Source organism: Melanostigma gelatinosum, assembly GCF_949748355.1.
Source record: "Melanostigma gelatinosum genome assembly, chromosome: 19".
NCBI classification, from domain to species: Eukaryota; Metazoa; Chordata; class Actinopteri; order Perciformes; family Zoarcidae; genus Melanostigma; species Melanostigma gelatinosum.
The window spans coordinates 18,632,660-18,649,526 of record NC_136652.1 but is presented as its reverse complement, the minus strand read 5'-3'; the positions used below and the strand labels follow the sequence as shown (position 1 = coordinate 18,649,526).

At 43.6% G+C, this 16,867-nt stretch overlaps 1 protein-coding gene across 1 annotated transcript in view; it reads right to left on the bottom strand.

Annotated features, from left to right (window-relative positions):
* Window positions 1–16,867, bottom strand: part of LOC306793728 (MAM domain-containing glycosylphosphatidylinositol anchor protein 2) — a gene marked incomplete at its 5' end in the record, with an annotated part of 143,783 nt that overhangs the window by 47,648 nt on the left and 79,268 nt on the right. The window contains 2 exons of the mRNA XM_079291464.1: window positions 6,298–6,535; window positions 6,645–6,736. Of these exons, the coding sequence (XP_079147590.1) occupies window positions 6,298–6,535; window positions 6,645–6,736 (330 nt within the window). The remainder of the gene's footprint in view (window positions 1–6,297; window positions 6,536–6,644; window positions 6,737–16,867) is intronic.

Sequence of the window (16,867 nt, the reverse complement as noted above, 5' to 3'; positions counted from 1 at the left end):
ACAGCTGCCTGCTGCTAACAATGGAAAGAACGATGAGAGTGTACCATAACAGTGAAACCAAAACAATGAGCTGAAACACGCTAAAACACACATTGATGGATTGTTAATATGAAAATATTGATTATAGCAGCTCTGAACCAATTCTACTGCATATTGGAAATATTGCACTGATTAATCACTGTATTGTGACTGATGAAAATGCCTTTTCAGCCATTGTAACCCATCAGCTTGTTCAACATTTATGTATAACTTTTCAGGGAAGTAATACTGAAACATGTTGGTGACATTAGCATGGGATAATGAACACTGGTCATTCACAGTCTTGACAATTCAGTTTGGCACCAACGAGCCCCAAGAATGATCTCCGCAGAGACAATGGCAGCAGACACTCATTTCACTCACATTTGCTGATTGGTATTCACACAATGTCTCGATCGAGGCAGCCAGGTGTCAAGAGCTGACATATTTCTTTCTACAGCACAATTTCTGCACTTTCCCGAATGTTTCCTTGAAACCAAACAGTAGAATGCTGAACCGACAAGCGGCGAAATAGGAAGGGAGCAGCAAGCAACCATTAGCGAGTGCAGGAGAGCTGTATTCACGGCGTTGCCATCATTACACCTGGCCTCTCCACAGCCCAGATTAGGCAGGCAATTACAGTTTTCTGCCTCTTGGGTTTGGCAGCACAAATACTGGCCATCAGCTGCCATTGTCTCTCCCCGCGCCATCGTGGAAACGCAAACAGGCATACATGCACACATGCTGATCCCTGTCTCTCTTGCTCACTCTGCACCTCATTCTTCCTCCTGCTCTCTCGTTTCAAATGGGCGCCCTGCCTCTGTGTGCGAGACTGACCGCTGAGATGCTCAGTGTGGCAGAGAGCCCGCTACTGATCTTCACTGCGCTCTCATTGTGCCAAAGCCAACCAAATGACATTCCTGTTTCCCCGTTTTTTTTCTTCTTCGGGTAAGTGCGGTGATAGAACTCTCCATCACCATGGCAACACAGCGCTCTCTACAACTGCAAGTCCGGCAGAGTGTGTGTATGTACATGTGAGAGTGTGTCTTTGGACAGCTTGGGGCCAATGAGTTGGTCACAATGTGACAGGACTCTCTGCCCCTCTGAGTCCTCGGACCTCTGGGGACCGAGAGAGGAGTCCCAAAGGACCACCGTGCACATGTTTGTGAATCCGTGTGTGTGGCGGAGCTGCATCGAGTCGCTGAAGTGTAATAAATACCCACAGATGTGTTCAAATTGGCGAAGTGGATTGATAGACTGCAGTGACACACAGCTGACCGAACACACGAGTGTGTGTGTGTGTGTGTTTTTGGGCTCTATGCCGTCCCGCTGATAACTTACCTTGCGATCAATCACACAACCCCACATTAATTCAAGTGGAGATTGTAGAGCAGTATAATTCTAGCTTTCAAAACCAATGCACCGGCACTTTTCCTGCTGCTAAGTAGCAAGCCACTCCCAGGAAGGATCAGAGTTTATGTACATTGCTCAAGGGGCATTGACAGTAGTTTATGAGGAGGGGGAGGGGAGAGGGTTTTCTATGCATGTTTCCCTCAGGTTTTTCCCAACTGGACAGGGAGGTGATTTCCCAGATGGCCACCTCCATAAAGCATGACTTTAGGTGGTGCAGTTGGGGCTAAACAACGTGCCAAGTTATCTCGTCCCATTCACATATTTTGTGGACTAAAGTGAAAACTGGTGACAGCATAATCTACCTACAGTTGTAACCACTTCACTTCTGCCATGAATGCACATAAATGCGTTTATAGACGACAGTTTTCTTTACACTGTTCTCCAGCAACATCACAGATGTGCTGACATATGCTGCCAGGTGGTTATATGTCCATCCTTGTCGAAGTGGCATGACCATGGCATCTACTGTTGTCATATGGCAGATTTCTCAGGACAGCAGCCCAGCTTTGAGACAGCTGTTAGGCCCCTTCATCCCCGTTCACAGCTCACTGGGCCGGTTTCTGGACCTCTGTTGGCTTGTTGGTCCAATGCTGGGATTTACTGCTCTCAGATGTTATTATTTCAATTTAAAATGGATCTTTACTTGACATAACTTTCAACAAAGCAAAATGCAGACACATTGCAAAAGTAAGATACACTGCTCACAGTATTTTTACAGGATATTACAGGATATTGTTTCATATTCTTCAGTGTTTTTTCAGACGATTGTTGGACCAGCTGCATTTCCTCCTGTCCAAACAATAAAAACCAATGACTAATAATGGCAATGCAATGAAAGAAAATGGACATTTGTCCAACATCAACAAAAGACCGACATTCTATGAAGACTCCACATGTCCAAACAAAAGCAGCAAACAAGTTGTTTCCACCCACAGATCCCAAACAGCAGTTGAACCTTTGCACCCTGTAGGTGAGTCAGGATGCAGACCAGGTGTCTCTTTGTCGGGGTCAGTGAATTTGCTGCTGAAATAAGCACATTAGCCAGCGGTCTGCCCCCCCTTAGAGCCACATGTGGCACGGTCACTCAGATGATGGCATCTCATGACGAATCAGAGTCAAACAGACAACAGGACGGTTGAAAGGAGGATAGACTGAGACGAGCGGGCCTGCCTGCAACCTCTGGATGAGTCAAACTCATTCCGGAGAAAAAAAGAAAAAGCGCTGTACTTTGTGTTTATTAAACCAGCTCATTTTTTAATCAACTGAGCCCTTAATTGATTTGCTTAATTCGTTAACTGCAGTGATTCTTCAGATTGATGGAAACACTGGGTGGTGCCAGAGTTTCAGGTGTGAGCGGGATGCTAATTGAGGAACTCATCACGAAGAGAGAGGTGACTTTCAATCCTAATACTTACTTTGTGATTATCAACCAGACTGAGGATGAACTACTGCCGTGTGCTGATGCTTTGATGTAGAAACAGAGACTATTCTTGCCGCAGTAACGTAGTGTTCTTGAATAAAGGCAGTGGAATCCAGTGTTTGTAGTAATTATAACACAGAGTGCAATCAGCAGATATCAGCTTTAAAGGTCAACAATCCATCCGTAATAACTCTTCATGCTATTAATATTCATCTCTAAGATGGTCCCAATGGTAGCTCCAATCTGAAGCCAAATTCCATTTCAGAGTCAGGGCCATAGAATGGCAATAATTGCATCATCTAACAATAATCCAGCAAGACGCAACAACTAAACACACATTTAAGATGCGGACCAATGAGAGGAATAATCAGCTAGGTCCAGTTAGAAGTTTATGGGATGGTTTATGTTTTACACTCATGCTCGTAACTCTTTTCAGCTGTTCCTGTGTCTTGCGGTTCTTAATCCTGACGGTATCCAAAGGGGAGGTCCGTGTCCTCGTTTCCAGACCACGCTCTTAAATAAGTATTGGCCTTGCAGTCTCTGGGAGCCCCGACCAGAAAAGAAGATGCTTATTTTATGAGTGTGCCATCATAGTAAATATTAGCGCTGTTTTGCAAAAGGGAGAAATCACGAAGGCTGTTGAAATCTGTATTCATCAAAAGTTGAAAGAATGAAACATAGACAATATTCTCTTTTGTAAAGACGTGCTGCGGGCTGGGGCTAAATCCGGGTTTGGAATCTGGAACTGGAGCCAATGCTTGAACAGTCAGCAAGCTCCAAAGTGTTCAGACGAGAGACACTTTAGGCCCAATCTCCTTCCAACCACTTCACCAGCACGACACCCTGGCAGACCTGCAGTGTAATCTCCTCTGAACGCTTTATTAAGACTTCTAATTGAGGCTCGGGCTTTCTTCCTTCAGGAGAACAGGCAGAGGAACAAAAACTAGGCTTATACACCTCAAAACAAGCTGCAGGGGAATGGCAAGGCAGCGGCATGAGGAGCTTTAGTCAGGGGTGTGAATAAAGACACTGGGGGGGGGGGGGGGGCCGTGGGGTGGAGGGCTCATGGAGAGAATGGGCCCGACAACAATGAGAAGAGTGGAGATTGATTCAGAAAATACGAAAGAAATATGCCTGTGTTCAAAGAAAAGCACACATTATATATCGAGTGGCGCCATCTTGATTCATGGCAACCAGTGAACGGAAGTGACCATATTAGGACTAAGGAGGACTGACGTAGGGCCACCGTATACGTGTCTCGTAGTGGATGACTGACTGATTTTTGCAACCACAAGAGTCGCCCCCTGATGGCCAGTAGAGAGAATGCAATTGTAGGCACTTATGCATTAGCTTCACTTCTCAGAACTGGAGGTTGCCGCCTGATACAGATATGCAATGATGATTGCTGGGTAACATGTATGTTGATGTTGTCCAAAGTCTCTATTTCATAACGTGACGAGATGATATACTGTAGCTAGTTTAGCAGCAAAATCTGTCAAGACTGACAAGATGAGCCCTTCAAAATAAAAGCAACAGTAAGTAACTATCGGCCCCGTTGTAACCACCTTACGCTATGGCTTTAGTAAACAACACTGTGCCCCTCGGTTGAAGACACTTCTCTGGTTCATGGCTTCATGACACGCAGTCTCCAGGGAAACAGCCCAGTCACATTCAGCTAATGCGGCAGGAATTCTTACTGGCAGAAGCAAAATTCAATGTAATATTTCCTACGACAGCAACAGCTTTATGACAATGCAACCATTTCATAATATTTCATACCCGCACATCTGACTGGAACAATGAAAGCTTAAAAAGTAATCACGGCGAAGCCTGAAGGAAACCTTTCATTCCATATGATCACAATAGAGTCATTTCCTGGCTTATTTCCTCAGTCAGACAGCAGCACATTTTGTTTTTTACACATTAAAGGGTCTGTGTTAATGCATTGCCATCACCCAGACACTTCAAAAGAAAAGACCGCACGACTTAAAAGATAATGAGGAAACAATCTTGGCAGGTGCGATTGATCGCACTGTTTTATAGCACAGGGATTATCAAAGGATTATCTAACAATAATTATGCACCCAAGGTTGACACACTGCTTTCATGTTCACGCTGTGAGTGGAAGCGAGGTGTGTGTGTGCGATAGACATTGAGTGGAGGTAAGGGTGCAGCGGGAATGTGAAAATGTGCCTGTGGACTAGTGTGTGTGTGAGTAAAAGGGGAAATAAAGCCTGCCATGAACCCAATCACAAGTCGCAAAATATCACACAACTTTAAAGTCACTTATCAGTACCGACAGACACGCCAGGAAATTCAAAGCGAACAGATATCTCCTCAGCCAGCGGCAACACCAACACATGGGAGTCCCCCACGTGGAAAATCTGAAAAAGTGTGAGTGAGCGGTAAGCAGGAGACGCCTCACACCCCTCTATGAGCGATGAAGTAATGCCCGGTGACACCGGAGCATTACCGCACAGTCGCTGCACGCTGATTGACCTCACACGGGAGATTACAGACAAAGAAACCCACCACTCCTGTCCCATTACGCTTGTCATAACTTTGTCTCTGCCACTGCGTTTCACCATTATTGCAGAGCCTGCAGGAAGTGAGTAAGCACAATGCGATATGTCTCAATCTTCTAAAAGTCAGGCTCGCTTTTGCTGACTGTGAAGCTCTTCCAGAAGTCTTTCTTTTAAAGTCTGACAGGAAGATGGTTGATTGATGTTGAAATCTAAAACAATAGATAGAAAATGGATGCTTGACAGCAGATTTTGTCTTTTGATTACACTTTTAAAGCTTGAAAGATTTCAGTATAAAAGCCCCATATGTATCTAAAAGACACGATGAACAGCTGCTGTAACAAGACTCCTCAACATGCCAGGGTTGAAACTGGAACGATGCAGCTCAGTCGACAAGGTGGACTGGTATGTTGCACACATGTATACAAACGTTAGTCGGAACAGTGGTGGAAGCAGCCAATTAGATGGGAAGACGATGGATGTTTAGTCTCTGATTAGTCGGACTGATGGAGTCAGCTTTGGTTCACAGGAATCCAATTGAACACTCATTCCTATCCGTTACACACAACAACTTACTGGCTGGAATACTATGTATCTAACGATATATATATATATGAATGATTATTTTAATATATTTAAATATATTTTTAGCAATTATTTTCTAACATGTAAAATCCTTTTAGAAACAAATCTCTGATTTGCAAAAATAAGACTTAGATTGTGCTTCCTTTAATTCATTAAAAAGTCCCACAGTCTAAGAAGCACCGCCCCAGTTTTTTTATTTCCTCGTCACGGTACATTCTCAGTCTCTGGTGAACTTCAGGCACGAGTGTTTGACGAGCATCGCTACGAGACGTCTGCGTGTCGACTGTGTTGCGGGAGGTGTGTAGATGCATCACTGACACAAAGGGGTGTGAGGCTCACCAGTTGTGGAAGAGATGTTGACGTCAATGCTGACCTCAGGGATGCCCCCTCCCTTCAGCGCGGCCACGCAGGTGTACGTGCCGAAGTCGGTGAACTTGAGGTCTATGATGTCCAGGTTGGTGGTCCCGGGGGAGATGTCGGGGTCCGTCTGGGTGATGACCATTCGCTCTGAGCTCCGCAGGCCACGGCCATTTTTCAGCCAGCTAAAAGTCAGCTCCTCTGGCGGGGTCGCCTCCACCTAGCACATTCAGTAACGTGGTCACTTGTGTTGCATTCATGAGTAACTTACTTGTGCTTCTCTTTTATGCAGCCACGTGTGTGTGTTTACTCTGCCAGCGCAACTCTACCTGACAAGATATCTTGACTTCACGTCCGATCTGGATGTTGTCGTCGTTGTGGTAGGGGTCAGGGGTGATCCAGAATCGCCCCTTTTTCAGAGCTGTGAAGAGACAATCCATTTGATTAAAACTAGATTCATATCTGCGACACTCTGTAGGTTATGGCTCTGCTTGTCATATTGATGGGATTTCTGAGCTGTAATCCCAAAGACAGGACTTCATGGATTTTTTTTAAATCGATTTTTTTTACTTTGCTCAATGTCCACACTTGGGCTGTAAAGGGTTGTTATGCATCTCCAGTGAATATACCGTAAACCTGGCTGCGTTACTCACCTGCTCAGCCTTTGAGCACTTCACACATTGTCTCAACGCACAGAACGACTGCATCGTGTTACAGCTACGATGTAACCGATGGCAGCACGGCATTGTGAGCAACACGTATGTATTCGCTCATTTAGATGCGTCCCTTCAGTAAAGAGTTGTGGAGTATTAAAAGAGGTATTCAAAAACAAGTGGAAGAGTACACACGGATGTGACAACTGCAACTGTTCTTAAAAACAAAAACTGCAAGTTTGACTTTTGGTGGCGCAGCAGAGTCAAACAGAGAACAGAGAACAGATAAATCAGAATCCCATACTTGTTTTGAGGACCAAAGCTTTGAGTCGACATTAATATTGATAGCTGCGGACTGAAGAATCCTGCAGCATTCAAGCAGGTAAACACACACACACACACACACTGTGAAATTGGAGAGATACCTCACAAAATCTCCACCATTTCTAATCCAATTTGGTTTGCAAATAGCTCCTCTGAACAGAAAAAGATGATTTCATTATAATGCATGGTGTATTGGTTCCAAACCCTGCGCCCGCTGTTCAATTCATCTCCTAAGCCAAAAAAACAAAAACATGTATGGAAATCACCATGGAAATCTTTTCATCTACCATTTCTCGAGTGACATTATCATATTCAGGGAAAATGAAAACAAAACCTGCGTGTCAGATTTAAAAACAGGAAATTGAATGTGCAAAACATTGTGATGGCTGCCAAGCTGCACATCGAGGGGAGAGACGAGTGACACGCGCTTCCTTGACACGATCTTCCTCCTCGCGTTTGAAATCAGCGTCGGCAGGCAGACAATTTGATTTCTGACACGTGTCAGATACAAAAAGTACAAATCGTGTCAACACACAAATTCTCACAAAAGCCTCTGCATTTGCATCCGTTCTTGTATCCCATATGTTCTTATTCTCCGAAGTCCTAGCTATCAATCGTGCTGTGTATAATTCAACAGCACAAGCATGGATACTGTGGCAATTAGCATAATATGGTAAACAGCGTATGTCTGTGACCTTTATGGATTATGGATGGAATATAATACATTACCTACAACCCACGTTCGTCTCTGCATCACGGCGTACATCTCCTACACACACGGCGAGACTCTATTTCCTTTAAAGCCGACCTACGCAGCACATAATTAATGAGTCGATACCAACTCAGAGGTGGAAGCCATTAAGTGAGCAGATCTGGAAGGAAACGCAGATCTTCCGTCAATCACGTCATAAAGTGGAAACACCCGGAGACAGAGATGTACTTATATCTGACAGTTTGAAAAGGCTTTTGCGTCTCAGTGACATAAGAAAGCATTATCTCATCCACACAACACACACACACACACATCTCTTGAGCCATTGTGCTGTCACAGGTGACAGCAGATAAACATTTGAATTTACTGCTTTTCTCTCTTTACGTTCCTTCGTCTCAAGTGTATTCTCTCCGCTACAATAACTGCGACACACCCGGGCATATAGCAATCACCCTGGAAGGCCAGATTTAATCTTTGTTCGAGAAGTTGTCCGTCAGACGACTGAACTCAGGCTGTTCTCTACAGTTGCTTGTAGTTAGTTATTTCTGTTGTGAATAGCCGACCAGCCAAAGGAATAACTGTCAGAGCTCTGGAGATACTGTAAGATGTTTTTTTTTCCACATCACTTATGGTCCGTCCTTGACAACATGCACTGTATGCAATGGTGTGATTGCCTCTTTACACCATCCCCCATTACAGAGTGCTGGAGTGAGTCAGACTAACTGCATATATCGGTGATTGTTGGCCCACTTGAGAAAAAACTGGTCAGCAGCTTCAGACTATCGCCTACTCTATTTAATGTTTGTTTTGTCAGCTGTCATTAATCACTATGACTGACATATTTCCATTGGCATACATTTACTCATTGGGTAGGTCACTGCTTTCGGTGAATATTAACCTTCAATATTTTTAACGACACTCCCATGTTCTCAGCAGAAAGCACGAAGATGGGCTGCTGTGCAAACTTGGACCTTTGGGCCGAATTCAATTCTGTTGCTGTGTAGAGACACTTCACTGACCGCAGGATGTGATGAATCTGACTCTAAAGTGCCCATCACAACACGAGGGCCGGCTGCACTTGATGTGATGAGGAGCTGTTCACAAATCACTGATTGGGGCTTTAATCATGAAACGTAAATTGTCTCTCAAACAGGAGAAACCGGACTCAGAAGTGTTACATCATTTGCCCTTTTTTTAAATTCCCTTTCTTACGATCCGCTTCACATCCCTGAACTCTTACTGATGGCTGGCTGGCCAGGTTGGTACCTCAGTGAAAAGGGTGGATGAGGAAAACAGGGCGCAGTCATTGGCTTATGGTGCAGCATTCCCTATAAGTTGTGTTTCAGGTTTTTTTTCATATTAACGCAGGAAAATGTCAGCTGGTACGAATTAACCTGAGAAAAGTCAGCCTTTCATTGCTCACATTTCTGAGTAACTGCATTATTTTACTGCTAACTATTCAGATTGAAGGAACATAAATGAATACGTGGACCTTCAGAGTCTAAACATTGCTGAATAGCTTACAGGGCTTCAAGCTCCAAGTGACATAAAGGAGCTTGCTGCTGGCATTTGTGGTCGTGGTTGGCTTTATATAAAGTGATGGTGTTGACTGATCTGGAATCCGAATCAAAATGGAGCTGAAACATAAAACATAAAACTGAACAGAAGACTAAATCATAAAAAAGCTTATTTTTTTTCTCACAGCCAATGAGCGCATAATGAGTCCACAAAAATGATACCTCCGCTTGGAGAGTGAAATGACATACTTCCATATATTGACTTATCAATTAATAGAAGGCCAGTGGCCAGAAACAGAAGAGTGATATTGAGAGTGAGTTCACTTTGGAGGCGCAGGTGAAGAAAGTTGTGCAGTACAAAGGAATGTCTCAAAAAACCCAGTTCTATTTATTTCATGCTCAATTCTCTCAGATTTAAAAGGAAAATAACACTTTTATTTCATCTCATCTGGACTATTGCAACTGTCTCTATACATTACCTGCCTCAGTCAAAAATCAATCTCACATCTCCGGCTTGTTCAAAATGATGCAGCTGTAAATCACTGCTCGGCCAAGATAGCCACCATTGATTACAATGTTTTTTTTAAAAGTTATATACAAAGGAAGTTAATATTATGACATACGTCAGGGTCCATGCACAGTAAACTAGTCCCTTATCATATTCTCCATCTACTCATGATTAACAACTTCTGGACTCATCACTGTCATAAGGGAAGAGCAGATAATAGTCCACATTGACCCGGCTGCCCATGCTCCACTTTTTAATATCTATGATAATACCAGAATACAGAGGAGACCCGCTATATTATTGTACTGATCAGAACAGCTCCAGCAAGCATCAGAGCTATACTATCAAATATATTTTCATTAAAAAAGAAAGAAACAGTGTCTGAAATCTGCAACCGACTCTTTCAAACTGTGTGTAATGTATTTAGGTTGTTTTGACAAACTCAAAGTGAGACTTACTCTCAGTCGACTTTTCTAAAAAAAATAGTCTACCGGGGTCGGTGCAAAGGTGCATTTAAGCTCCTCAACCACAGATCTTCATTCTAGTTAAACCGGGAGTAAGTCTGATTAAATCTCGGTGCTCTGTTTTTCCGTTCCTTACTTATCCCCACACTTCCCCTCGCGATGACTCCCCTCGTTTCCGCACAGAGCTGCAGCGCACGTCAGAATGGCCGGTGCTGCATGTGCACTCATGCATATTTCAGAATTGGTACCCTCCCTGCCTCCTCCACATTCAAAACCTCCTCCATACCATAAATATTGAATAGCAGGTAGGTATTCTGTAAATCGACTACATTTGTGTACACGAGAGATAAGTGGGCATTACTTCACCTGGTTGCACCACATTTTGCTGGACAGCTGCAGTGACTAAAACTGTGCCTGTTCCCTTATGCATGAGAGTCAATCTGAAACTAGAGGTATTTTGAAAAGGATTCTGGGGAGTGAGCTGAGAGACATTGTCGGGTGATGATGCACTGTCACTCTTCCTTCCCCATTTCTAAAAAAAGTATTATAAATGTTTAACGAGGATCTGCTCAGAAACAGAACTTTCCAATTTGCTCTGGAGGTACACTGTGTCTCTGAATATTGTTTTACAATTTCCACAACATCATTAATATCTCACAAGAGTGTGTGTGTGTGTGTATAAGGTTGAAGTTAGTGAGTCTATATATACATGTGACACTGTATGTAGGCTACTGTAGGGGAGGCACACTCTTCGATACAATACAATACATTTGCAATAAACACCAACGTTTGTTTATGAAGTTTGACAAAAACAAATCCCAGCCTAAGGTTCCTCTACTATTGGAGCATTTTTCTCTCAGATGAGTCAACATGTAGCTAGATACACAGCCTACAATCCCCAACAAAAGCTTCGTAATGATACGATATCGTATGAAGCGACTCAAAGTCGATTCGTCGCAAGTTGATAGTTCGCAATTTAGACTTGATATTTGAAGTGACACTGAAATATATCAATTATTTCTTTGAGTTTTCAACAATGAATACAGTGCAGCACAGGAAGTGATACAGTAGCATTAGCAGCTAGTCAGAGGCCTGGCTCGAAGTCTTGATCACGCTGAATGAAGTGGAGATAGCACATGTTCAAACATAGTTTACCCATCTTTAAAGTTAGTTTTGTTGTTTTTAAAGCTGCTGTTACACTGCTATTTAAAAAAGTGCAGCATTTGAACTGACAAAATGAGGTTTGACTCGTTTACATTTCAGGTGGTAGCATACTGCTAATGCTAGCTTTACTCGCTTTGTGACAACTGCTCCTCAGTCAACTTTTTACACGCCCAGAAGGGTTTGTTGTGCCACAGGAAGATTTTATAGTACAATTGTGTGCTTTAGATGGCGTGTTGATGAAATTAATATTTAGTAGTTAGTAACTACTATAGTAACTACTAGTTACATCGGTTTCTGATAGGTATTGGTCAGTGTTTACACTGCTACAACTGAGCAAACGGCATCTGCAGATGTATGGTTGTAGCTCTGGAAAAGGTCAAGACTGAGATTTGATTCTGACCTTTAAGAAGTACTATGTAACATTGTTGTTAAGATGTCAGCTGTTGGTTAGGCAAAAACAGCAAAAAAGCATCTTTGTTGTCGTAAAAAAACATGATAGGCTAAATAAAGATCATCTTCAGTGTTTGTTGAATAGAAAACTCTCACAGCACGATATCTTAACGACATACCAAGACTTGTTCGCAAAGCTGGTCGAGCAGTAGCTCCTTCATAAGTTGCACACCAAAGCAAGAACTCATCAGCAGAGTAAGCACAATGTAAACACTTATCTCAGGCACCGGTGTAGAAAATCAAGCCTGATTTAAAAAAACATTGCCAGTATCACAGCCGCTGCAGCACAAAACACAAGTCAACCTGCGCACAAACAAACTCTCCATGAATTATTGATGAATTTAGGAAGCTGGTTCCCTTTTATCGTCATCAGAGTCTTCTGTCATTCAACCCTGGTTGTGACAACATGCCAAGGAGTAAAACATCCACTTTAGGGACACTTACAGGAGCTACTTTCTTCATGGTAATATCAGGCGAAGAGATGGAGCTCACATTTGCATTACATGTCTCCTGCATCCTATTTCGCCTCAGAGATTGCATGCGGTTCATCGGTGATACAGTTCATATTCAAGGCATTTTCTTGGATCATTACCAAACAAATTACAGTGGTCCCTCTTTTTCTTTTTTTTTTCTACCGCAAACTAAAGTGCTTTTCCCTGCAGCGAGCCTGTATGACTCTCCATAGGTTTAATAGCCTGTGAGAATAACGGGTGGCCTGAACATGAAAAGCGCAGATAATCACACAAAGAAAAAAGCCCTGGTTGAGGCCTCCTTCTACAGAAGGCTCATGTCACACAGCAGGATTACAATACCACCTCGGGGGAGCTTCTTAGCAGGGCAGAAGTACACACAGCCCTGACATACTGGTTATGACATACACGTATGTAGGCACAAAATGACAAAGACACAACGGCATCACTCATGCACAGACACAAACGCTGCAACACTGCAGGAGAAATTACGTTTGAATGTGCCCCCACTCCTTCCAGAGCACTTCCCCCGCCACTCTCTGGGATGCGAAGAAAAACGTGTCTCACTCCGTCCCCACTCTGAATCATTATCCTCCTCTCGACTCATCAGTTCATCTCATTTTTCAGTCGCTCCTGTCCGTCCGTCTCTCAGCAGGGCTCTCCATTCACTCTTGCAGCGAATATCAGCATGTGGAGCTGAACTCATCTCTCAGAGCCAGATGGATGCCTCTCTAACTGCCACTCTCCTCTGCCTCCTCTCATCCGCTCAAGGTTAAACAAAAAAAAAAAGAAAGGACAACGGGCATTAGCATGGCTCAAAACACAAGGCATTCACATGCGCTTGCAAACACACACATACACACACACACACTGGCACCGCCATCCAAAACACCTTTCATTTTCCTCATATCGCATGTATCCTCACATTAGCAGCAACACATTCTTGCTCTCAACCTTCAGGCGGACCTCCGGCTTTAATTTATGTCAAAAAGGATTCACGTGCACCGACTGCACAAACAAGACAGAGACGTTCACATGTACAGGCACAGACACGTACAAATACACACAGGCGGTGCTCAGGGCCGCAGCCCAAGACACCGGCCCGCCTGTGCCAGTTCTGGCCATCCAGCCATTAAATCTGGCATTCATGAATGGAAATGTATTCAGCTTTCGTCCAATTTATTCCAAAGCAAATTTGATAAGAGTCATTCACATGTTGATTCACATGCTGACAGCCGGGTTTTTACCAGGCACGTCATGATTGTTTTCGCCCCTCCAAACAGTCCAAATACAAGCGGCGGGGAGCTCACACTGAAAAGCATTGCATTTGCTTCTCTATAAATAACAGCAAGCTTCCAATCAGAGTTACAAAGTGTGGATGGTGGCGAGTGTGTTTGACTTTGTGTCTACGCTTGAGTGTGTGTACGTGGAATAAGTTGTGTCTACGTGAGCGGATCGGGAATGATGGATGTCTTAGGGTGTGAAAGCTTCATACCTGAATTTGTCAGGACCATTGGGGGAATTGTCGAGAAAATCCGACGACAAACATGGCTGGGTTTGATTTGAATCTTTGATAGCTACAGCAATGCTCATTTCTCGACATCACAAAGAGGGGAAACACATGCACCGAGTCTCCGTCTGTGTGCAGGGAGACATGAAAACAAAACGCGGGGCCAGCTGCCCATTTCAACAACACCATCTACAGACAGTCCTGTCTCGATTCACCAACTCTCCAAGCGAGAGCTGCCGACTCATATTTGAGCAACAGAGGGAAGGAAGGAACAACCAGCGCAGAGTATCTTTGCATTGTCGCAGCGGATATATCACAAACTGGTGTGTGTGTGTGGAGGACAGGGTGGACTGAAGTGGCCCGGGGAAGGCAGAGTATTGACCTGCATTTGAAGATGTGTTGCGGACCCTTAATCCATAAAAAGGATCTTGTCAGCAGGGTGATGTGATGCCAGTAGCCTGCTGGGCAGGCTGTGGAGATGGCGAAGCCCTGGAAGGCAGTCTGGCTGGTGGGACAGTATGGCCAGAGAAACTACCATCTGCTGGGGAGAGATGTGTGTTTTCACACACACACACACACACACACACAGCCCCCTTTGGCAACAGCAGTTTGAGAGGGCTTCTCAAGGACTGGAGAGGAGCGTGAACACGCTGTGCAACAATGAGGCCACAGGATGACCCTGCAGAACACTCACTCAGTGCAGAAAAACCGAATAAATTTGTATTTTCTGTACACATGCAGAACATGAATATCAAAACATATTCACAAATGCACAGACGGATGCAGCAATTCTTCCCATGTGCTTGCAATTCCAAACATTTCAGCCCTTCATGGCCACACACACATACATACTTAAGCAATTAGCAGAGCAGTTATTTCTCCTGGTTTTGTAGGCTGCAGTCTGGATTTTCTGAAGAAAATGTTTTATAAGCACACAGACAGCAGGCTTTTTTCTGTTGCCTCTCTTTTCTGCACATACACACATTCATACACAAACAAAGGGCAACTAAAGGTCTGCCTGTGCTCTCGCCTCGAGCCTGGCTTATCCTCTTTCAATTTTCCTTTTCTCCTCACTTCAAAGTATCACGACAGCAATAAGTTGCCAGTGGAGCGACTGCACCGAATGTCCTGTCGAACACAATTAAAATAATACACAATTTACACGTGCAAATATGACCACGATTTTCATTTAAAAATTAGCCATCGAGAAGAAGCAACTTTGGAGATTTAGAGGAGAACAAAGCACGATATCATTTCTTAATTACTACCCGGTTAGAATTAATTTAGTCACAATAGAATGGCATTAGGGGGGAAAGAGAGTACAGTCAATTGTGCCACGATTACAGTCATGGTGGTTATTTCAAAGTGTTTCCTGTCTAATTTCAATGGAGATTGACTGCAATCATGCATGATTGATTTGCATGCTAAGAGGAAGGTGGGTAAAGAAAAGTAGACAGGTTCAAACCCATTCTTGGCACTACAACGTCTTTGTCCACTCCGCCTACATTTGTGTTCTCACTGGTCGGCTTTGTCATTTTAAGGGCCATCTCAACCAGTTAATGGGGACTGGAAGTGGTCCGTAAAACTGTCTGCACCGGTGTTAACTCACCAAAGTCCACTACTATTGTCCCTCGCGGTGATATATCGGCTGATATGAGCTTATTACGGGTATATTCGTACGACCGTGTATGTCAGCTGATAAGTAACAACAATTTATACAGTAAAGAAATGGCAAGGATAAATTTGGGGTACATAGCCTGTCAACTAAAGAGGACTGACAAGTTAATTCTTCAACTGTAAAATGTCTAACTTCGTACTTATCGCTGTTGTAGGTGCTCAGTCTGTGGCGACTTGGCTTTGGAACCGGAGGGTCGCATGTTCAAGTCCCCCGCATGGTCAAAGTGCGGAGTCAAAGGAGAGGCACATGAGAACCAGGACTAAGCAGGCAGTTCCTCAGAGTAGCTTTCAAAAAATGTTTCATATGTTTGTTCATTTATTCATTGTTTAAAAGAAAATAATATTGGAATTTCAACATCTGCCTAGAAAATCCAGTGTTAGTTGTGCCCACTGTCCATTAACAAAAACACACGACAGGGAAAGTCTATGTTTGGTCTATGTTGGTGGGTTTATATGTAAAAGAAGAATAACACCCTTCTCTTCTAAATTCAAACATCTAACAGTGTCTATGGCGATGGAAATATCCTCCTAAAGGCGGACATTAAACACCCCCCCATCCCGCCCACCAGCCCCCTTAATATGAAAAGATGCTGCAAGCTTGTTTTCATGCACTCAGTAACAGCAGTGAGAAAGTATGACATATTGCACATTTTTTCTCACCATGAGTATGTCTGACACAGAGAGCTGTGTGTCTCCATTGTTTCACTGCTGAACTGGTTGTATGTTGTTAAGAAACAAATCAAATCTGTGATATATTTCTACAGACAATGTAGTCTATTAATATACCGTCGGCAGCCTTCGTCATCTGGTGCATGTTGAGCGTAAAATTGCATTTGCGTCAGCGACAGCTGATCAGCCTCAGGACGCCTCAGAGAGATATGTGACATCGATCCTGACTGTTTCTCATCGTTCATCAGTCTGTCCCAGAAACAGCATTAAATCAGTACTGCTTTTGTCTGTTCGAGCTTATTCAGCTTGGTTCAAAATTCATTCTGACATGTGATGTTTTGTTGGACTTCAGAGTGTCTCCCTCAAATGGTCTTGTCATTTCGGTGCGTCTTTGTCTTTCCAAATCATTTCGAGAATCAATGTATCTAAACGAC